The following is a 24,549-nucleotide window of genomic DNA, read 5'->3' on the forward strand; positions in this document are numbered from 1 at the left end:
CTGTGACTTGACTTTTAATTTGTCCACATTTTTAAAGACTGTGAGTGCACACGTTTGGTTTTGTTTGGTCAAAATGTCCATGACCAATGCCACAAGAATGGGCGGATTCCTTCAATCCCTGGTAAGACAAAACATTTTCGTACTTTCAGTGTGTGAGGCTGTAAACATTTTTTTTCCAAAAAACAGTTATTCGAACCCCATGCCTTCCTTGTTCCTCCTCCTCTCTTTCAAACGCAACAATGCTTAATGCATACAGGAGAGATGCCACCACAGGATACCACAAGATAGTACCCATGACAATGGTAAGCATCATAGATTGACATTCATTTAAAAAATGCGTCATGACACAAAGTGCAGAGAAATGAAGACTTGTGCCAGACTAGCCAACATGCAGTCCAGGATAAATAAGAATGCTACACTGCCATTGTGATAAAACAAAACACCAAACACATTCAGATAAATGGTCAAATGAATACTTGATAAAGATGAACAAATTCCTAAAAATGATACAAAAATAAATATTTTTTTTTTGCAGTCATGAATCCTCTACTGCTATGGAAAAATATAAATTACTTTGAAAACATAGGTAATCTTGGACTACACATCACCTCAAGCATCTCTTTGTCTATGCTGCATGATATCTCATACATTTCTTTTCGTAGATGCAATAACGTATGAGTACACTTGCTCAGTTTTGTTTTCTTGTAACACGATTCAACAGCATGGCACATGACAAAGAACAATACAATGAATCAAATATATTTGCTGTACACTGGCATAAATTCGTAGGTGGCCAGTGGAAGTTATTAAGCACCTCCTGGTGTCACTGGCAACTGCAGACATGCTGGCAAAGACCGTGGCGAATTCATCAACCCAGCTTATTTTGCCTCTACTGCGCCACATGGCAGCGAATCCACAGTAGAGTACAGTGGCACCACGCACGTGGTAATAAATATTCCAAGATGGCTGCTAGCGATGTGTTCTGTGGCACGACATCACGGCGAACTAGCAGCCAAAATGACACGGCATTGCTCAACGAGGCGTCTCTTCCCACTTCCATCTGGCACACGACTCGCTGGTCAGTTTCACCCTTGAACAGGTGCGAGTTGGTGACCAGGATTCCAAGTTCTGGTGGTATGGCACAAGAACAGACCAGACTTCTCCCTGTAGCTGTTGTTTTGTTTTTTGTTTTTCTCGCAGGAACACTCACTCGACCTTTCCCATGTTGGCACGCTTAATCACATTGCACCACATCCTCTTGGGTACCTCAAAGTACACCGAGTTGCTGCCGCTATACGGGAAAATGAACAAAGGGAGGAGAAAACAGAGAGAGAAAAAAGAAAACAACAGTTAATGATCTGAAAAAAAAAAGTATGAGTACAACAAACAGGGCTAACAATGTACAGGTGTTTGATAATATGCCAAAGATTATATTCAATGCTGTCTTGTTTTTCTGATCTTTTGTATAATCATACTTGGTCTTCACAGGGTGTACCATAACACAGACTACACAAGTACTGTAAAACCAGTAATCTTTGCATTCAAGAAACTTTGGCAAAATTTTGTGAGCCAAGATTCACGAAAGTAAAATGATCACTGCAGTTTTTGTCTTCACAATGCACTGACGGCCAGTCACCCACTTGCAAAAGTTTCACATCGTGATTGTTTCTGGTTTTACGGTAATCTTACTTTTGAGAGCTACAGCAAACAAATATGTTAGGGATTGTATATAATATTGGTTCAGGTGAGGATTTCGCTTTTAACTTTTTGCGAGATACTTAGAAATCACTTCATGATATGTTAAAGAGCAGGCAACTCTAAGACAAATTCAAAGTTTATTTGATGAAACTTGGTTTTGAAATAGCTGAGAATTCCAAAGGCAAATAGTAAAACAAAGCAATCCTAATAAAAAGTGGATCCCACCTTTTATTAGGTTAGCTTTATTTTGGATATCTCAGGCATTTTACAACCAATTTTCATCACATAAACTTTGAATTCCTCTTAGAAATGTATGCTCTCACTATATCAAAAAATTATCATCACGAAAAATTTTTGAAAACCTGAAGTTCTATATCTCAACTGAAACTAAACCATCCCTTTAAATGTTACTAAGACAGACCACGGTGTGTCATAACATTACAAACACAAAGCCCACTCACCCCTTGGGAGCTGAGATGTCCAGGAAGTCCTTCCCCAGGTCCAAGTCCTCAAGGCCCAGCATGACACCCTCCTGGGTGAGACCAGTCGTCTCCTTGAACTCATCCGGAATCTTGTCAGCCTGGTCCATCTCAAATTTGAGATTTGCTGTGATTTAAAGGAACAGCAGAATCAGACAGACATGAAGCAGGTGTTAAAAAAACGTATCCAGACAATTACCCCCAGAGGGCAATTACCCCCCCCCCCCCCCCCCCCCCCCGGCGAAATACTGGTAAGTGGTTAGGTTAGAGTAAAGATGAGGGTTAGGGTTAGGTTTAGGGTTAGGTTTAGGGTTAGGAATAGGTTCAGGATTGGGATTAGGAATAGGGCCTGGGGGAAGGGTCCGAGGTAATTGCCCTAGACCCGTTAAAAAATATCTGCATATCTGCCGATGTGACAGCTCAATATGCAGCAACAAACGGGAGAAAAACTTGCAAACCTAAGAATTTTCATCCAACTCCCAACAGATGTTTACAAAAGTACAAACACAATGGTGGCATAAAGTTTTTGTTGTTTTTTTTTCCATGAAAAAATAACACTGCTTTTTAAACAGAAACATCTGGGAGGGATGCATTTCTTGTCATACAAGCACCTGAGCACCTTTGTTAGATGTCATTTGCACTCACCTACATTACTCAAGATGAGGGAGAGATTGGAGATTTTAAAGTAAATGTTAACTTCATTTATGGGGGCGTAAATGATGCTTTGAAGGTAGACAATGTATTATTTCAAAACAGGCAAGGAAACGGTGTAAGGCAAAATTTAAACACAGTGTAAGTCTTACTAAACAGCTTGAACATTGCAGGTCCTGTTTACCTTTGGGAGCAGTGATTTTAAAAAAAATGTTCAAGATATCATATCATATTATATGTGTAGGTGTGTTGTATCACAAAACATCCTACCACATAAAATTTTCGCAATGAAGCCTAAAATATAGGAGATATCAGTATTTTTCTCGATAAACCATGATTGTAGACGGTTTAGTCTGGAAACATTCTTATTATAACTATTGTTCACATTTTGTGTATTCAACAATACTTCACATTGATGATACAGATTCAAATTTTTAGAGTGTTTGTTTTTATCCCTAACTCATATTTTACAACTATTTTAAAGCACTAATTCAGGGGATTTTGTTTCATCTGTAGATGATGAATAATGCCTTTAAGAGCAGTGTCAGCAAATTTGCTTCTCGCAAATACCTTCACAATTTGGTAAATTTGTAAATACTTGCCACAAGGTGACTGAAAGTGTTCACAGTCAGAGGAAAGGAGTGATCCTGCGTTAGTTGGTGCATAGGGAAACTGGATGTACTGTGCGCGAGTGAACATTATGAAGAAGAACAGAGACAAGAGTCTAATACAGTATGTCAAAAAAAAAAAAATTACAATCGGATTTTTGCATTGATAACATGCAATATGATTAAACTGTCTCAATGCTACTTCACGGTCTTAAAAGATAACATCTTAGCTCTATTTTGCCAATAAAAACCCATTCAATTTGGTTAAGTGGTCACAGAGAAATGTAGATTGGTGTAATGCATGTCATGGGTCTGATTCTTCCAAGTTTAGCACTTGGATGCACTTGGAACTGCATATTAATGTGTGAACATAATAGAGAGAACTTGGAGGGAAGAGATTACTGACATGCTCTACAAAATTCCTCATTTCTCTTTGACCACTGAAGCAAATCGAATGGGATTTTCTGTAAGATGTGGGCAATGAGTTATAGTTTCATACCCTGAAATTGTATTTGGATTGATTCACTATTTTTAAAGTTATCATTGCAGAAGGTACCGTTGTATTTTTTTTTTTTGACATGCAGTACAGTGGAATAGCTGCCAATCAACCATACCTTTGTTGATTGGTCCCAGATCACAGGCAGTCTTGTAACACATGTCACTGGTCCAGAAGGTAGGGACTGACGGGTGGAGGCGGCCGGTGTCCTGAGAGGTGTGCAGGCCCAGCTTGTGAAGCAGGGACCTGAAATGGAGCTCGTTCTGGACTGCCTCTTCCTTCTCCGTAAAGGGGATAATGGGCACAGACTTTCCGTCCGCTGGGGTTGGGGGTGGTCAGAGGGGGAGGGGGCGGCAGAAGGAAAAAGGAGATTAGGTCCAAATCTTTCAACGACATCTTCAAAGTCAAACGATAATGTAAAACTACACAATTATCTGCTAAGGACTCATTTTTGCAAAAACCTACAAATATGTGGTAAGTGAATATGAATATAACAAATAATTTGATATTGATAAATTGCTTAAGGTTATAAGAACATATTAAAGATAAAGGAAAGCTTCATAGGATTATCTGTGTACTCTCCCTGATTCAGAAAAATTTATTGAAATGATGATGGTTAGGATCATCTCTGACAACAACAACAACAAATAATAATAATAATAATAATTTTGCAATAAATACAGGTGTCACACACAAATTACATGCAAAGCAGTATGACAAATATGCAAAGTTTGATGTTTAACATCATTATGATAAAACTTCTCAATTCATAGACATTAATAAGGATGATTGTACTATGAGTGCGGGAGATATGTATTTTGCCATAAAAGTGCACTGATGGATATTCCCTGTGGATTTGTAAAACTAGAGTTAAAAAGTGATAATTACTTCATTAAAGACATATTTCAATCTCTATACATCCTGATTTGTGTCTTGCTTCATATAATTGTGACATAACATAAGTATTTCTATTTCTTTGAAGTACACCTAGAACTCAGTGGTGTGATGTGGAGATTATAGTTTATATACTTACAACAGCAATGCCAGATGTGGGGTTCACCAACATGGACCTTGGGGCAGTCTAAGGAGACAAAACCACATACAACCATTTAGCATTAGCTTAGTTAAAAGTGGCATATCACCATGTTTATACCTCTTGAGCTATGATTTGTGGTACACTTCAATGTGAATGTAGTAATGCTCTAGCTATGGCAACATTTTATCTGGTGTTTCTTGTCATTCATTCATGCTGTCCCTCTCTTGCATAAACATCTTTACTTGTACATACTAGTGTCACATGTGGCAAAAAAAAATGTGGAACAGGCTATACAGCTGTACACTGCCTCACATCCCCTTCCTACAAGAACAAGATCTAAGATGCATAATAGTATCAAGAGCAAAGAAAGAATCCTAGTGACCATAATGTGCAAAGTGTGATAATGTTCTGGGCAAATACATTCATATGACATTTACAATTGCAACTGATTGCCAACATTTTTATATTTGCAAGTGATCATAGAAAATCATAGCATTAGAAATTTGCACTACTTGAATGGCAATTGAGTCATATTACCTTGTACATCAAACTTGATTCGACGTCTCAAAGACATAATAAAAGGTGAAAAGTTCCCTTCTCCATACATGTGCAAGTCAAAAATGAATTCAAGTAATTTCGATCATCAATCCATTACACATGAGTTATTTAAGTGTCAGAAATGAAATTCAGCCATTTCTTTCCCACTTACTCAATTTGAAGTAGCAGATCTCCAGTAAGATACCTTGAAGCTCACGGATCTCATCCTCGAAGCCTGTCAAAAGGAAGGGCAGCAAAAAAAAAAAAAAGTAGTGAAAATAAAATATTGCATCGCATCGTAGAGGATGCACTAATGGGGGAGATTTACTCCGCAAGAATACAGTGAAATAAAGCTAACTGATCATTCACAGCTATAGCTAAATCTGATGGATCATAGGCCCCATTCCGGTAAGCCTATCTTCAAATACGTCTAGAGGTGCACTGAAATGAGGCTGGCTAGAGATTAACTTGAATTGTTATATATTCACAAAGGAGTTGATAGTTCTCTTGACGTGGGGATGAAATTCATCACGTATCACAAGATTCATAATATTTGCCATTTGTAAAAAAAAAAAGAAATATATACATATATATATATATATATATATATAGCAAATATATATATATAGATAGATAGATAGATAGATAGATAGATAGATAGATAGACAGATAGATAGATAGATAGATAGATAGATAGATAGACAGACAGACAGACAGACAGACAGACAGACAGACAGACAGACAGATCGATAGATAGATAGATAGATAGACGCAAAAAAAAAAATCATGAAATATGCTAATCTGTCTTGGACATGGACAGGGAAAAGATAAATTGTAGATCCCGATTCAAGTCTGAAATTGGACAGAATCATGCCTACAGGAAAGAACAGACAACAGAAAACCCCAGAGTTCATTGCAGCGTACCTTTCTCTTTCAGGGCGGCAATGCAGTCTGCTACTGTTGTCTTCTCCACTGGCTTTACCATCATCGACGGCCCTGCGTCCTCTGGCCCGTCGCATTCGCTGTCGCTCTCGTCACGGGGCACATAGAGGCCCTTGACATTGCCAGTGACTTTGAAGTTGAATTTCTGCAAAGATTAACAGGGATATTTACACAATGACATAAAAAGATAGATGCAGGTGACACAGTGAAATTTTACACAAACTTTTAGTCATTAAGATCAGTGTTGAATCAATCATTAATACAGCTTTTCTGTCTTGCTTTTCAACCAAATGTTGATGCACATGTGGCATTAACACTCCTTGAAATTTCCCTTTTCATTTTTTTTAAAATCCCTTCAAAAAATGCATGGTCATTTCAGGGCAATTTCTGATGGTTCCATGACACTTGCTCCGGCAACAATTGTTCCCATGAAATATTATGCATGAAGCCAAACATATATTCCATCTACTAACATTACCCTAACCCTTATCCTAACCCTAATCCTCACAACAAACTAGACCTAAAACCCTATAACAACCCTAACCATAACCCAAAGTCCTTCAAGAAAATAAGACCAGAGCAACTGCTGCAGAAGTAAATGTCGTGTCACCATTTATGACATATTTCTCAAGTAATCCCTTTACGTCAAGCAAACTTGTTCACGCAGAGGATCTTGAAATACATATCCCGTTGGAAAGAGAAGACACAACTAGACTTGTTCTTTCCCAGCTTGACCCTTTGATAACAGAGCATATCCCTTTATAATAATACATGTCATTGACATCATATCTGGCAACAGAAACGTGCTTTACCAGCAGTACATAAGTACATGGCATAGTGAGAATACATACTCTTCACGGTAATTTTCATGCAACTTTGACAAAAAAAAAAAATATCCTGGAGTAGTTTCCATATGCCATGTCAATCTACAATACAAGAGACAAACACTCATTCTGTATTTCTTCAAAGTATACTGCAAAAAGGAAGTCCCTCATCAATGCCCCTGTTGAACTATTAAAGGCTAAGGACATGAAGAGCTCAATGGTAAAACGAGCTAACTCCATTTTTTTTTTCAATGTGAAATATTTGAAACTAGAGGCACTTAAAAAAAGGGAAAAGAGTAAGAAAACATGGGACACTTTTAATCATAACTTCAAGAATATTCCTTGTTACATAACAAGTGAGGTATCACTGGAAAGATTTTTACTTTGCGCTGTCTGATGAAGGATCAATTTCAAATGTTTACAAATGGCGTTCAACCAATTTTGCGATCACATTCTTCATGCGTACATCAGTTTCCAGCTGTGTACATGAAACTCAGAAATGAGACTATCAATGTCCTCATCCAACGTACCTTGTTCTTGCCCTTTTCTGATTCTGACGTCTCATGTTTCCTACAAAGAAGAACAAAAGAAAACATGGCAGAGTTTAATCACCAACATGGTCAGAAATAAGCTCATTCTGCTCCTGATTGAAGATTCACTGATCTGGGAGCACAAAGGGTACAGTATAGTTGCAAGTTGAAATTATTTGATAAAACGTGTGCTTGTGAAATTGTATTTCTCCATTAAGATCTAACGGAATGAGAAAATATACCAGCTTCAATATAGAGCCAAAAATCTAGGTCATGTTTTCCATTCGTAATAGCATACACACACACACACACACACACACACACACACACACACACACACACACACACACACACACACACACACACACACACACACACACAAAAGCAACAGTTCAACTGTTATCAAGTTGGACTGAGGGATGGACAAGCACGATTCAGGAACTCACCTTTTGCGAGGAGCAATGTCGTCGATCAATGTCACCATTTTCAGACACTTCTCCTTGTGCATACAGCCCAGAACGCAGAACTCGTGGACGATGTAGTCAATCAATTTCTGTGATTGCTGCGAATGAGAGTGGTGATAGTACATAAGCATTGATAAAGAATAAATCAAGTAAATCAAATGATAGGTACCAAAATATGCATCACCAGCCTTTACATTAATATGCAGTGGATGAATGAAGAAAGGTGGGTGCCCTCTCCCAAAATAGTAATGAAATTGTAACATACATCTCATCACAATTATCACTTTAATTCGCAATGCAGCCATATCTGATTGCAAAACATACAATCCCCGTTGAAAGATTTGGGGTTTTGCTTTTTTGTTTTGTTTTTTGTTTTTAAACTTTATGAGGTACGGTACAGCAAATTTCTACTAACTGGTGTTGGTGGTTACCTTGGAGATGTGGCCACTGCCTGACTCCCAAAGGCAAGCAAAGGTGGTGAGGATGGGTATCTGGAAGAGGACCTCTGGGTTTTGGATGTCCACAGCAATGTGGTGCATCATCGTCATGACGACCTCGTTCTCCTGCAGCGAGTTCTGGGAGAACTTGGAGAGCATGTAGTTGTAGACTCGCATGATGGGCCTCGAGGCAAATCTGGATGGGGAGAGGAAGGACAATAATGAGAAACATGGAATGATAATTGGGCAAAGAGGGAAGGAGCATCCAAGGAAAGAGATACTGACTAGCAAAGAATGATGAGTCAAAGGGCACAAAGCACGTTGTCTGCTTCTACGCAATAGAGACTTTTGGATTGGATGAACGAGAGTGATGTGACGCCGACCGCAGGCTTATGTCAAGGCGTCACATCCCCGCGTTGAGCCACTGTGTGACGTCATAGATAAGGCGGCGTGAGTGCGGTGTGAGTGAATTTGGGTGGACGGTGATACCCGGGGTGAACGTGTTCGAAAACTGGGTGATGAGCCAGAGATCGACACTCAAGCATGTGCAGTACATAAAAATATATCATAGCACGGAGACGCCGGGCTCAACATGAAAATCGAAAAGTGTCTAATATCTCTTCGTTACTGCTAAGATAACATGAAATAAAGAGAAAGTGTAGAGAAAGGCCTCCAAAAAAAAAGGGGGTTCACTGTTGCTCTAATGATAATCATGCAGTTGGAATTCTATATGCCGCCTGTCTATCACTTCAGAGTGCTAAAAACACCCTTCACCCTACTACTATCTAGCAACATAAGTCATGAGAATCAATCCTCACCCTCATTCCCCCCCCCCCCCCTTAAGATGTTCACACTCAAATCATTGGCCAGCTTTTTAATTCAGGCAATACTTCCCAGTGAGTATACCCCAAATCAAACCTTAAGAGTCACCTTTCTATGAAGTTCTAACAATGAATATGCTACCCTGGGTGAAATACAACACCTTGCAAAGGCCCTGTCATCTTATCATTATTATCATCATCATCATCATCATCATCATCACCATCATCATCATCATCATTATTATCATCATCATTATCATTATCATCATAATCAATTTTATCAAGAGAGATAGCCAAATAACATCACAGCTGGATATCTTTTGTTGAAAAAACAAAGGAAAAGGAGGGTGGGGGAAAGAGTGGATGTAGCATCAGCGAGGGTTGCTTGCTTACTTGCGCACGTGACTGGCCATATCCAGCTTCCCCCACTCCGGCCTGTGAATGTGCTGCACCTGGTTGATGATGCGCAGGGTCAGGTCGTTGCCCATGATGATCTCGCGCAGGAAAGCCAGCGTCTGCTGCTGCGGCTCAAACTTGCGGATGAGGAGCAGGTAGAAGCTGCGCACTGCCTTCGTCAATGCAATGGTGGCTGCATACAAAAGAAAACAAAAGAGATTGCCATGTTTCATTCCTAGATCAAAGATAGAACTGATACAGGCAATACCGGTACTCATCCTTTGCTAGAATATTCCAAAGTGAACCTCCTGTTCTTTATAGAAATTGTTGAGATAAATTTTTCATTTTGGGCCAATTTCAGTGAGATTCACTAGCTTATAATTTCACAGATGAGAGTAATATTGCAGCACCTCTAAAAAAACAAACAAAGAATATTCATGTTCTGAATGTCATCCTAAAGAGAGTGCTAAATTCACAAAAATTTCACACCACAAACTTATCCACACTTTTATGGTGTGATATCAACACAAAAAAAAAGAAAACAGATATGGCAGCAAAGATAATGAGAGAAGAGGACAGACGACAAGCTCTTTAGTGGCATGGCAGAGTGGAATGGAGAGTGAGTAAATTATGCATGCATCACAAGGGATAGATGTACATACCCAGCACGGTCTTCATGTGGATGGCATCAGTGCTCTGTGGGTTTGTGGTAAACTGCTGAATGGCATTCAACATCTGTCTCAGTGTGGACATCTGGAGGCTTAGTCTGCAATCCAAATATAAAATACATAACACTATTATACGAAGAAGAACAACAACAATCTACACATTTCCATCAAAACAAACTCTTGATTGGAAAGCATTTTAGAGGGACAGATGCTAGTTTTGGCTTATGGTACTTCTACTTTGCACAACCCAAATATCAAAGCCGCTTGGTAATTCTTTTCTATACTTTGCAAGTATTGTGCATAGAAATTCACATGATTGACCATCTGATGCAATGACTACAAATAAGTTACACATTTCCTTACACATTTCCTTATTTTATTTATTATCTTTAATTCCTTTATCGGTCCATCAAATTTTTCATAATCTCTCCACTACGCTTGCATTCCAAATTACTATGAGTGTTGTATGAAACTTCATTGTCTCCTTGCCAGAAACAAATATCACAACCTGTAAATATGAATAAGATGTATACAACAAACTAGAAAAGCACTCTGAGAGCGCAGACCTCCGCCAAGCATGCAAATCATTTTCACCACTGATGTTGTTCTTCTGCAGAGATATCTGTGATTTCCACCCATACGTACTTTTAGCATTGTATGCTGAAAGTTGCCTGATTTCCCAATATAGAAGCCTTTGTTACGTCATAAACACTCAGCTGCACGGCGCGCCTCACCCAAGCAGAAACTAAAGTACGCACTTTAGAGCGCGCATGCAAACCTCAAATATGCGCAGCCTGAACTCCCAAGTTCATTGACCCTACCTGCCAAAACGTGAAAAATCCTTCATAAATTCCCCCAAAATTCTCGGATCACTACCAAAAGTTAATCGTTTGGTACTTGTGTCATTCTCAACCTTTCCTGCAAGTTTCATCCCAATCCGTTCACCACTTTTTGAGTTATTTTGCACACGGACAAACTAACAAACCAACAGTAACGAAAACATAACCTCCTCCCTTGGCGGAGGTAATAATGAACATCTACCATGACAATGAACCAAAGGCACAGCACAATACTCTCAACTCACACTTTGAAGACAGAGTTGGACTTGCTGTCATTGCGCTGAGCATTCGCTCTGACGTATTCTTCCCACGTCCTCATGGCCGTGTAGACAAGCTGATTGAATACTGGTGCTGAGAGAGTTAATCTAGATGATGGAGAGATACAATGTGAACAAAGAGAAAATAAGTAGACACAGAGTACAAAGGGTGTATGGTCTTTCTAAACTGGTTAAGTCACAAGGGGTGAAAGGTCATTTAGAATTAAGTTTAGATCTCACAGCAGAAGAAGAAGAAAAAAAATTTTGCTGTGTTTGGCACTTCACCTCAACATTATCCAGTAAGTACATTAAACATTTTTAAACATGCATTGGGTGTTCCACAGGACTGGATGAAAGGTACATCAGGCATAATGTAGCTGGGGCGATGAGACCTTGTATCTGAAATTTTCGTGAAAATGACTGCTTTGGATTAATGATCAGGTAATCAGTGAAGTGATGACCTGTCCAAATCTTCCTTGTCCTACCCCAAAATGAAGCCACCTCGGCATGTCAAAGGAAAGGTTATCCCATTTGATATAGTGCTTTGGTTGCCATGTTTTTTTGCTCTCTTGAACATTTGACATTTTGAAGATATGACGTCTTGTCGCCTCAGCGATGATAATATACTTTCAAATCAACACAGGCTGATTTTCCTCAGCCAAGAAATGGTTTACAAACAAAAAGCTCTCTATTACCACTGGCAGCAAAGAAATGACATGTTCAATAAACACTTACTTGACATCAACATAGTCTACCGTCGGCAGGGTACTGAAGGGCAAGAAGAAGGTGAGTTGCCAGAGGAAGTAGTGGTTACACACCATGTTCTTCAGGTCATCCTGAAATCAATTATGAAACAGAGAGAGATATCGCGTCATTAATACTCTACATTGATGAGGTCTTCCACCTTAATCTTCCTCCTTTTTCTATTTTTTTAAAGGATATTCTGCTTCCTTCATCCTGAAGATTCTTGCAGATATTAGTCAGCTGTTTTTGTATGTGTGTGTGTATGCTTGTATGTTTGTTTGTTTTGTTGGACCACTTTGCCTACATTTCACCATGCTCTTCACAAGAGAAGTGCATGGTTGCCCACCTTGCAAATAGTACGGCATTATTATGAGCGCTGGAAAACAATATTTTTACTGTTCCTTTGATAGAAATGTGTAGCAATACATAGGGAAAACAATAATATTAATGAAACCTGCACTATTTTAGGCTAAAAACAAAACGAAATACAGCAAAGAAGTAACATTTGGCACCTCTGAATATATTTCAAATGAGTCTGTGGCAGAATGACAAATTAATGGTGACGGTGACATTTTGATTTGTGATAGGTCAGGACTATTAAAGAAATGCCCACCTTACACTGTACCAGGATGTTGTCCATTCCACATGTGACATACTCCACTCCAAATTCTGCCAGGTTTTTCCTACGATAGGGGAAAAAAGATGACAAAATATGCATTGCAAACTTCACCAACACTGAAAGAGGCTCCTAAAGTGAGGCTAGCAAATTGAGGTTATCTCAAAACCATCAACAGAGGGAGCTCCACAAGCATTGCAGAATTATCAAATAGATCTGCAAAAATAAAAATATGGCACAATCCAAGGGAAAATTAAACAAAGTTTCAAAATATTCCAAAGAGTCCCCAAAATTTAAAACGGAGAAACAAAACAATATTACATGCAGAACAATGCATGTCAAAACGTGATGGAATTATTCCATCAATGGTGCCAAGATGCTCCTAAAATTTCTTTCCAAGATTAGATTTTATAACTGATCCCATTTCCAGTAATCTTGCATTTCAGTACTTGAGCGAGCTTGTCATGATACTGTGCATACGCCATATATTTGGGAGTCTAACATTTTCGCGAATCGGGACTTCCCAACAAGTGGTTAAATTCGCGATCATGGAGTCTTGTACTGAACAGAGAATTGTATACACATACGTCATATTCATGTCGGGATCAGGGTCAATATTTTTTGCGTGTCTTTAATTTCGCGAATAGCACGTCTCGCAAAATTCGTGAAAATATAAGCCTTGCGAAATATTTGGTGTACTGGTCTACAGTACTACATCAACACTGCACATGTATGCAACAGATACAAAAATCCAACCAAGAAGCATCAGTATAATAAATTTCAGTGTCACACTCACAGATTTCTCTTCTTCAAGTTCTTCCGGCCTTCTTTCTCTGAATCTGTTTCCGATGACCCAGATGACCCTGTACCTGACCCTGTGCCTGACATTGTACCTGACCCCTGACTGGAGCCTGAGTTCGGTGAGCTTGGACCCACGCTTCCCTGTTGGGGTGAAGGTCAAAGGGATAGACTTGTTAAAAAACCAGTAAGATATGAAATTTATGTGTCCTTTCATATAATATCTTATACAGTATCAACCTGTAACCAAGTTTTATCCAAGGGCATACACAAGTCAGTTTTGTCTCCAAAAGAACATTCAATGTAAACCATTGTATATTGTCCATACTCTACAAATCTCACATTAATATCCATGTCAATATATGGATTTTGAATTGTTTTGAACACTGAGAATCCCAAAAGTTCTTCTGATCAGCGAATGTATATTTTGTTATGAGTGATAACTGCATTTTCATTTGAGCATTTGATGTTATGAGAATTCTGTACCTCTGGAATCATGCCGTCGTCGCTTTCGATGACTGGTGTGTTGCTCCGTGAGGAGAAGGAGCCATCATGGTTACTGCCTTCATCCTTCAGGGTCGACTCAGAGCAACTGGAAGACTGGCTGTCTTCATGCGCGGATATGAGAGGTGAGAGCTGGTCGTCGTCGTTAGGTGGAGACACTGGTGGTACGAGCTCCAACACCATCTTGCTCCCCTGGAAGTGCGAGAGAGCCCGGTATAGAGGCAGTATGAAGAGACAGGTCACCAAAAGCCGAGTGCCATCTTAACTAGATTTACTGAATTCAGTTTTATCACAGAACTTCTTCATTTTTTTTTTTTTTTGGTGGGGGGATAAAATTTAATCTAAAATCCAGTTTCTGCTGCAGTTTTTAAATACTTTGCAAGAGTACACAGCAAGTCATTACAGAGATCTAGGAAATAAAACACAAAATACCAGTACATTAGAAAGTTAGAGGTACTGTAAACCCTTGAATCTTCCTGGTTGATTCACAGCAAGGCAAATTAAAAGCATCCACTTCAAGATGGATTATCTAAATTAGCTCTGCAAACACTACTGTCAGCCAGATAAAGTAAATACCAATGACCTTCAGTAGTATCACTACACCTACAATTCTGAATATGTGTTAAGATCAAGAGTGGCACTGTTCAGGGTTTATGTGCATGTTTCTACGAGCCCCTGTCATACCTCATCACTCGTTGATCCCGGACCGCAATGCGAATCTTTGTGGGAAGGTTCGCCAGTGCACGTCTTATCAGCCTCATGCGATGCAGAGGGCGTGATTGGGTCCTCCTTCTCCTTGGTAACCTTCATTTTCGTCTCTTCCTGCTTCCGCCTCAGGTACATCACCATCTTGGAGGAGCTCTGTGGGTAGGGGCAAAATCAAAAGTCTATTAACCTCCATACCTTGCTTATCATACATCCGGATGATTCGTATATCTCTTGAAAAGGACAAGTTCACCTTAATGTACAAGTGGATTGAGAGAATGCAGTAATATCAGAACACAGAATGCCATAATATCAGGAGAACACACCAGTGAAAGTTTGAGGAAAATCACACAGTCTGTTCAAAAGTTATGAATTTTTAAAGTTTCTGTGCAGTCAGTGCTGGATGAGAAGACTACTACATCTTGTGATGTCACATGCATAGAAACTTTAAATATTCACAACTTTGGAATGGATCGTCCAATTTTCCTCAAACTTTTGCTGATGTGTTCTCCTGATATTGCTGCATTGACTTCATCCACATGTATATTAGGTAAACTTTTGGCAGAAATAAAAGTTTAATGTTCCAAAAATATACCAAATGATAAGCAAACAGTTCCTCAATTATGCTGGTCCTAATGATTCTTAATGGTAGCATTCCTCTGTTGGAAGTCCTCCTGATTCTTATGAAACATCAGTAAAAAAACCTCTTGATATCACTGAGAGGTGTTTGACATATTCACATCAGACTGCACTCTATGTTTAGAAGTGAGAAAGCATGACAGCATTCACTTTCAATTTTCAATTGCCAAGGTCTCCAATGACCCCAAAAAAAACAAAAATTAATGAAAAAATAACAAAGATGGTGCCTTGACATGTAAAAGATACACTCTTTCAACTCGATTTAACGGGGGAAAAAAATCAGGTTTACTGGTAAGTTTCATTGATACTCTATTTCTAACCTATTGTTCAAACAAAAACATAATCCGTTTAGCAGCATAACTGAAAGTTTGAACTCGAGCACTTTGAGACTTATATTGTTAATTCACCTGTTGATGCATAAACATGAGTTACGTGTATTTTATGTTTGTTGTGATTGGGAACAACAGTGTGACTTAAATCACCAAGCACAACTGCTACTCACCGTGTCTTTGTACATTAGGTGCAACACTTGCAGAAAGGATGACAGCCATTTTCCCTGCAAGGAAATGAGTACAGCATCCTTCATTACAATTCCATACATGTAGCTCCAGAAACACACAATAACAAACAACACTGCAAAGGTACTCTCAAAGGACTTGTGAATTAAATGTAGCATTAAAACAAAAACAAAAAAAATTGACAAAAGCTCTACTAAACTGTATTTCTGCTGGTACATGAAACAGCATAAAAATGAATAGTGAATTTCTTTTCATGCACGTTCCATAAACACATGCAAATGTATAGCACATACCATCATAAAGAAAAATCATTTCATAATTGATTTCTTCACCTGGGCCACTCTTTATTCAACACATACTCTGTAAAACAATGTATATTTCATGTTCATATCAATATTGCAGAAATAGAGTAACATATCGAGTGAAGATTGATTACTGAGGAGTCTTACCCCTTCACTTCTCCTACAAAGGTCCTTCAGAACACCATGGAATCCACATGCAAAGAGATTTCTGCGGGGAGAAATTCAACACATTCCAGTTGACTCGGATGAGTGGTACTCATCCACAGTGAAGCAGCAGTAGAGAGCTCAAACAAAAAAATTTTCTACTATAAACATACTCTATTACTCAATCTTCTCTCTATGTAATTATGTGTGTAACACTATTACTGACACTTCTTAACATTAGTCGTCATCTACTGTCACTATTATTCTCAATGATAATAAGGTATACATCAAAGTGGAGCGTATTGCATTTTTAGTATCAAAATAAAAGAGCTGTAGCATTACTTGATTCATTATTATCATACCATTATACCACTATAATTATTGTCATTATCTTTGATATGCATGAAAATGAATTCTACACATCCAAAGAGTATAAAGTACACACATTCAACACATTAAAATGCTCATAGAATAAATAAAGGTAATATTTCCCCCTACAGCTCAGGAGGGTGATCCTATGTTTAACATATAATATCCTAAAGAACATCAGCGACTCAAAGCATAATCCATTGGTTACTATTGGCAAATGAGCCCCTCTTTCTTGACACATACAACACTATCCCACTCTCAATCACTCATAAGAAATAAGACTTCTCGAACTCACCTGATGATCATGTCATTGTTGAGGCTTCCCACCATGTAGCGCTCGTAACTCACATACAGCACATTCCTCAGCAGGGTGAGGCAGTTGCTGAGCGTTTCCGCATTCGTTTTATTGATCGGATAACTTCCCGCCTATGATGATGTGAAAGGACATAGGAAGGCATACAGAGTGGTCATGATAAATACTGAACACGAAGTTGAACTCTACGACAAGGGGGCAGAACTACAACATCTGAGTAATTAACTCATGAACTTTGCTTCCAGCTATTTTCTTTACAACTCTACGTAACTTGAATAAGAAAATCTGATACTTCTTGTACATCAAGCATGTTACAAGACTGAAAACCCAGATACTTTCATTTGAACACAAAAAAAAATAAATGAAATATAAGGCCTCCGGCGACACTTTGTGGCAGAGGCAAAGAAACCAAAGTATGTATCAAAACAGCATAATCCATTTACTGTACAAATCATAAAACAAAAGAGGTTCTTTAATAGCTGGAGTCACATAAGCGCTCCAGTATTTCTTTTTCTTTTTCTTCTTTTTACATCCATGGAAGTGACAGGATGACAAGGCATTTGCCTAGAGAAAAGAAAAATGGTTGACAAACTAATCCCTTTAAATGAAAAGCAATCGAGATCACACTTGCTACTAAGAAGTGTCCAGGGGCTCCTTCCCAACCTCAGGGCTGTTTTTAGCCAGGAAACGCAAGCGCCGCCGATAGCCGTGGCAACTGGCTGACTCACCTCTTCGATGATTAGTGCCATCTGGCTGACGAAGGCAGCAATCACGTTAGCCTGCGTGAACTCCTTCTTGATGGTCTCCAGCATCTTCTGGAGTTCGTGCCGCTGCTGGTAGTCCTGCTTTGTCAGCTTCTTCACAATGGGCATAATCACCTCCAGTGGCATTGACAGGTGCATTAGCAGCCTAAGAGAAGGGGAGGAGGGGGAAGAGGTGTAAGGCGTGGTTGTCTGGGTGTGGTCGCACAGGCGAAGATTGAGCTATGAGGTAGCTTTAACACTTTAAGAATCTTTTACTAGCACCGCTGCAATTCATTTAAACTGACGGGAGGGTTTCTGACAATTTAAACATTAACCAGACTGTATGCTCTAGAATATATTCAATAACAAACACAAATCCTTTGGAAAAATCATAAAGGAGGTAAGTGGATATAATCTATTCTAGGTATCTAAAAATGTCAAAAGAGAAAAAGGAGGAAAGGACTTGGGACAGCATGAATTGGAGAAAAATAACGAAACAGCATAAATTAAACGATGGGGGTGAAGGAATTTCTTACCTCACAATGGCATCAAACACATCGGGATAGTCTTGGGAATGGCACAAGATTGGGATCAAATCCTATGCGATGAAAGGGAGGGAAACACAAAGTTGAAGAGTGACAATCTAGTAACATTGTTTTATTGTCATCATTGATGTGTGTACCACTATGTATAGAGATTCATATTACTTGTACAGTACTCTATACCCAAGTAAGTACATGACTCAGAAAGTGCAACATTTTCACCTCTATAGCAGCTGCCATGCACAGTCAAAATGTATGAACCACAGATATTCTTGAAGAGTAATTTGAATAGCAAAGTCGAGATAGTCATCAGACAAGCATGAAAAGAGAGCAAGCAGAATGCGATATTCCTTCACTGAACAGGTGATAGTTCTATTTTTCATCAAAGCAGACACTACCACACTATGATTATCAAAATATTGGATTTATTGATAGTGGGTGTCCATGAGTTGAGAAAATGAGGTAGTCGTTTCCTTTCTTTACTTCAGTGTTATCCCTGCCAGCCCCCACATACAACAGACTTAAGTATCCCACCATCATTGACATGATTCTTTTGAAATAGCAATACTGTCAAAGATGTATTCTCAGGAAGAGGTGGGTTGGGGAGTTACATCATACTGTCCCTACAGATTCAAACATGTGGTGAAAACCTGCATCCACATTCAAAGGTCTCACACTTACCATCTGGATGAGCCTGCTGTTTCCAATATTTCGTCTTGCTTGGCAGGTCACTTTGCTCTCTTGCATAATGCTGTTAAGAATTTGCTCCAGACTATCTGCAACGTACAAATGGAGAAAAAGTCCCAAGGGTATGTTAATTCATCCCATTACTGTCGAAAGTAAGAATTACAGAGATTTCAAGATTTAAATCCAATACAATTGGGAACACATCTGCTTTCATATATTTTTATTTTTATTATTTCTATATTTGATGGAAATTGCGTCCTATTTATTGCTTGTAAGGGAATCTGCCTCGACAGGCTTCATACGGCCTTTACTGATCCCTCACCTGCTATGTTTGTATATCTTCTTCTCTTCTGTTATATTGTGAATGTGATGTTTTCTTTTTAGCATGTGAAATAAATTTGAATTTGAATTTCACACCGATCTGTCTATGTCTTGCAAAAATTGCCTGTCCTGTAATCATTTTTGTGTATCACTTTGCATTGAAGTATCACTTCTTTTACATGTTGAAAACACAGCATGCACAGTTGTCTTCCATCATATATAACACCTAAAACAAGCTCTACTAACATACTGACATCCTTTTCACAATTGCTAGCAAAATACAAACAGCAATCTGTATCTTTTTGAATTTAGGAACATTAAAAATATGAAAGAATATTCATTTCTTTTTCTTCACAGCAGTAAGCACATTCCTAAGTCATATTCAGTTATCGAACTTGCAACACTTCATTCAGAAAATGAGGATTATAATGAGGCCAAGTGGAACTGGAGTAATTGTAACTCATTACTGTGCACCTTACAACATTTTTTTTCCTGAGGCAAAAACAGGAAGAATATGTGAATTCCTTGAAATAAAAAAAAGGGGGAGCCCTTCTAAATTGCAGTCCTTCTTTTACTGTCTTACCGTAGCACTCCTCTGCAATGACATACTTGGAGTCCTCCTGGTAACCAAGATTTGTTGCCGTGGCCGAAAGACCACTCACCATGATAAGCCACTCCATCTTCCTGAGTTTCTGGCCTTCTCAAACGTCTGAAATTACTAACAAATTCAAAACAAGCAACTATATTATAAGAAGATACAAAGCGAGCAAAAACTTCTAGAATTAACAAAAAAATCTAACCCTGTCTTTACAGTGAGCATAGCCCATTCAAAACAAACGAATGAATAATGATATAAAAGAAAAGTTCTTTTAAAACAGATCCATACAATATGTAAAACGCAGTCATGTGTGACAGCACAGTATAGCCCTGGGCTCTCTTTGTAATACAATGTACATTCAAAAGTGCAATGCCCAATTGGTATTAATTTACATTTGATTAAATAAAACATCAAAATCTGAACTAAGTTGGCTACTAAAGCATACTTGCACACAGCTGCAATGTTATTCTAAATTATTTGTTAGTTACAAAATGAATGCACTGTGTACACCACACGTTATACTTGAACTATTCACCAAGCTATCACCATTAAATGTCCTTTGACTTTATCCATTCACAAGATGTAATCCAAAATAAGCAAAAAGATATAATGAAAACAAATTTACTTAAATGAAAAAAAAAGTGAAATGAACTGCAACAATATTGTTTTATACAGTGTAAGTATACAATGTGGATGATAACAAATTTTCCCTGCTTATCAGAATTTTCCGAAGCATCCACCTGCAGTAGGATTTACAAGTAAGTAATCCCTAGCATGATCCTGCCTCAGGCCCACAAAGCTGCTAAATTCATCTCTTGAGATGCTTTGTAGGCAGCAACATGGCTTGCTCAGGGCAAAATGACATCACTAATCACATTTTATACTACACATGCATTACACAATGCCACAGACTATTAAAGTATTTTCTCCCTCCCACAGGGTTTCTTTCTCTTTTCTTCTCTCCCCCTCTCTTGCATTCTCACTATCTCTCTCTCTCTCTCCCTCTTTCCGGCAGCATCTCTAAGTACATGCACAGTAAAGGTATTTCAATGAGCAGGGAGACTGATGTAACATTTAAAATATCTAACATTAAACACTATGTCTTTGAGTACAGTGTGTTGTATCATCTATATTACAGAAAGGCACACCCAAGCACTTACACTTAATTGCCTACACAGTATACTGCTAAGACGAATACATGCTGACACGATAAGTTTAGCACTATTCCTTGTCCTTGTTATTGTATGGCTCTGAATATGATGAACTGCACTACCAGCATTGTGTAACAAGTTTTCTGCAGGTATGCTGAACGGAAAAGTCATCCTACAATATAATATAAACACAACATTGCCTCATGAAATCCCTGAATAAGGTTTCAGGGCATGGAATTGGTGCCAAAATATACTTCAGCATAGAGAATTGGTAACAAACAAATGTATTTTGAATAGTCTTGTTTTCTAATTCAACATAAGGATCTCATTTCATACAAAGGTTCGCAACAAGTTTAAATAATTTCATTTTAGATTGCAACAGTCAGCATACAACCAACAAGAACTTTTTAAGACATGTTCAAAATAATTGCAATTGTTGCAAATAATGATTCTACTGATGTCTTCATGAAACAGGCCCACAAAGAACTTTGAACTAATATTTGGTTGCAATTACAATAGCACATTCTGGTTTCTGTACAGTCAGTTAGTCAAACAAATGTGAGACACAGCCTTTCAAAAGTGCAGCACATCACTTGCACCAGCAGACTGGGGCATATTTGTACTATTTCAACTGATTTAATAGCTCACATAGCAGCTATCTAAAGATTCAACTAAAAACTTAGATCATCTGTGACATAGAGTCATCTTCACAGTAATGATTCACCTCAATCAATGTTATATCTCTTCTCTCTCTCCCATCCATCACATGGTGGTAGCCACTATTCCTCACTGAAACTCATTTCAACATCTTGTGTTTTGGACAGTGACAAACATTTTCTCTGGCCTTATTTTCCCCATGGACTTAGGGGTAGGGTTAGATTTAGTTTTCCGAAGACATGATTAGGATTAGGACTAGGATTAGGGTTAAGGAAAGGTAAGGGTAATGTTTGTGGGTAGACTTTATATTTGGCATAGCGTGCGAGCAATCACGGCATACATACGCTGTCTGCACAATCTGAAACTGAAGTTAGCCATCAAATCACAACAATGGAGTAGCTCCATGGTCTAATATTATGTGACGACTCTTTCAAGTAACTATAGGAACAAAAAATCAATTATGTAGGCCTACTAGGGAAAATGATTTATGTCAACTTGAGAAATGTAGTTCCTCTATCACATTTCAAGACCAAGCATTACATGCAGACAAATGGGAAGATACAAACATAGCAGACAGACAGACAGACACAGACAAAACACACACACACACACACACACACACACACACACGCACACATGAATCTACAATTAATAAAGAATTCTATGCCCAAAATTTCTCATTGACCAGATATAGAACTCTATAGACAGGATTTCAACTTGCCACAATCAATGCACAGTGATTTTTAGCTCCAACGTTGAGTCTGTTCACACAAATAACTAGATGTCGGATCTAGATTCGTCTAATTTTAAGACAGATAACTTCAGTTTCAGATCGGTGCAGGCAGCATACGCCACGATCACTAGTGAAGAGTGATTTTATTTTGAATTTAATTTAAGCGACGACATGAAGTGTTAGACCTATCCACCCACAGGCACTGACCAGAATTTCCACAAAAGAAATATCTAGACCCTATTTTTCTATACCTCTAACGTGTGCTGGTATAGGGCCCTATGGATCTCGATCGAATTCAAAATGATGACATAAGATCAGCCTTCACAATCACAGGACCATCTAACGTCAATTACCGCTTAGTTGCCACTCGCGTGTATTTCCTATGCACTCCCAGATTGGTGAACTACAGCTGTATTACATTAGGCACTGTATTAGTTCCCCCCCCCCCTCATAGAGTGCCACATAATTACCTATTAGCGCACGTGCTATACACACACTTCAATGTGGGATTCAATGTGCATCATCACTTCTGAAAAACTTTTTTAATCTGCCACCTGAAATCCATTCAAAATCAAAAACATTCTTGCATTAAGAATAGTCTTGTCACTGTTGTAGTGTTAGGGTCTACCAATGATCTAAAAACATTTGGATTACGATTAGAGATAAAGGTACCGGTAAATTTAGATCTATTTGTTTTTATGGAGGAAAAAGGTGAATTTTCAATAGGAATGTCTTTTGAGAGCAATGAAAATCCATCGCCCCAGCTGATTTCAGATCGTGGCGTGCATTACATGCGATGTGAATGTCTGGCAGTGTGCCGGGCCGGGCTCTTAGCGAGCGTGCAATGGATCCAAGATTGCACGGTAAATGGAGCCACAATTGCACAGATGATGACATCATAGCCTACTCATAGTGAAATGGGCGGAATGATCAATGTCAAACAACTAATCTAATGACAAGGATCTCTTCAGGCGTTATATAATCGTATTGACGACTTAATCTTCCACTCCAGTTCAGCACTTCATATCATTATGAAACAGATGAAAATTTCTAACGTTATACTCCTATTAATAGACCCCCCTATAAAATAAATAATCATATTTATCACACCGGTACCCAGTAGAACTCTATGCATCAACTTGTAATATAACTTTGAATCACAAAAATGCCACGCCACGGGGATGCCTTCCTGGCTATGCGACCCTCCCCATCCATCCCCACCCCCCCCCCCCCCCCCCCCCATTTCTCGTTCGTTTTTGGGCCTTACTCGCAGTTGATACTCACCAAGGCGAAACATTATCTCCGCATCATCATAGTAAAAATGTAACATTAAATTATTAAAATGTCATGATAATAACTGACTTACTGTACGTTTAGAAGTAAAATATGGATCCGGGGTCTACAAAAGTAGACAATCACGTCGTAGCGGCGTTGGCTAACAAGTTGTCTTTCCTTCACCTGTACTAGTAGCAGTGACAGTGTTGATACCAATGCAGTCAGCGAATAGTGGCAATTGAATGATATGGTTTCTGCAGCTACAGTGGGACACAGTAATGATATCCCCGTTGACGTTGTATTATAGGCCTACTCCTGCGATACACCGAGTGTCACGAAAAAGCTTGTCGAAAGATGCTGTTCATGGCAGTATCCAAGTGACTGGAAGAACTTCAGGCAGCTCGGAATCGACTCTAACGCCTCACTAAACCAGGCATCATTTTCGGCCAAGTCTATCTATAATGCCATAGAAAGAAAGAGTATATATGCGCATACTGTACACATACG

The 24,549-nt window shown here is 38.7% G+C and overlaps 1 protein-coding gene across 1 annotated transcript; it reads right to left on the reverse strand.

Moving 5' to 3' along the window:
* Positions 1-18: 18 nt before the first annotated feature.
* Positions 19-24,549, reverse strand: LOC139714778 (protein timeless-like). The gene is made up of 25 exons (XM_071626434.1): positions 24,134-24,549; positions 20,212-20,346; positions 19,302-19,396; positions 18,615-18,676; positions 18,064-18,244; positions 17,318-17,448; positions 16,657-16,717; positions 16,192-16,245; positions 15,030-15,206; positions 14,328-14,537; positions 13,840-13,985; positions 13,041-13,110; positions 12,419-12,519; positions 11,672-11,791; positions 10,582-10,685; positions 9,917-10,112; positions 8,697-8,898; positions 8,248-8,363; positions 7,802-7,841; positions 6,430-6,592; positions 5,678-5,740; positions 4,966-5,013; positions 4,051-4,251; positions 2,160-2,304; positions 19-1,285 (listed from the first exon to the last, which is right to left on the reverse strand). The coding sequence occupies exons 2-25, from the start codon at positions 20,306-20,308 to the stop codon at positions 1,207-1,209; spliced, it is 2,862 nt and encodes a 953-aa protein (XP_071482535.1). The 5' UTR covers positions 20,309-20,346; positions 24,134-24,549; the 3' UTR covers positions 19-1,206.

The sequence above is a fragment of the Diadema antillarum genome, unplaced genomic scaffold (genome assembly GCF_040938485.1).
Source record: "Diadema antillarum isolate AM-2024a unplaced genomic scaffold, OU_Dant_1.0 seq00002422_RagTag, whole genome shotgun sequence".
NCBI lineage: Eukaryota > Metazoa > Echinodermata > Echinoidea > Diadematoida > Diadematidae > Diadema > Diadema antillarum.

Coding starts and splice junctions, on each gene's coding strand:
- LOC139714778 (XM_071626434.1), bottom strand. CDS start 20,308: ATGGAGTGGCTTATCATGGTGAGTGGTCTTTCGGCCACGGCAACAAAT. Junction 18,677..19,301: donor ACAGCAGGCTCATCCAGATG/GTAAGTGTGAGA, acceptor TTCATCGCATAG/GATTTGATCCCAATCTTGTG. Junction 17,449..18,063: donor TGGCACTAATCATCGAAGAG/GTGAGTCAGCCA, acceptor ACATCATCATAG/GCGGGAAGTTATCCGATCAA.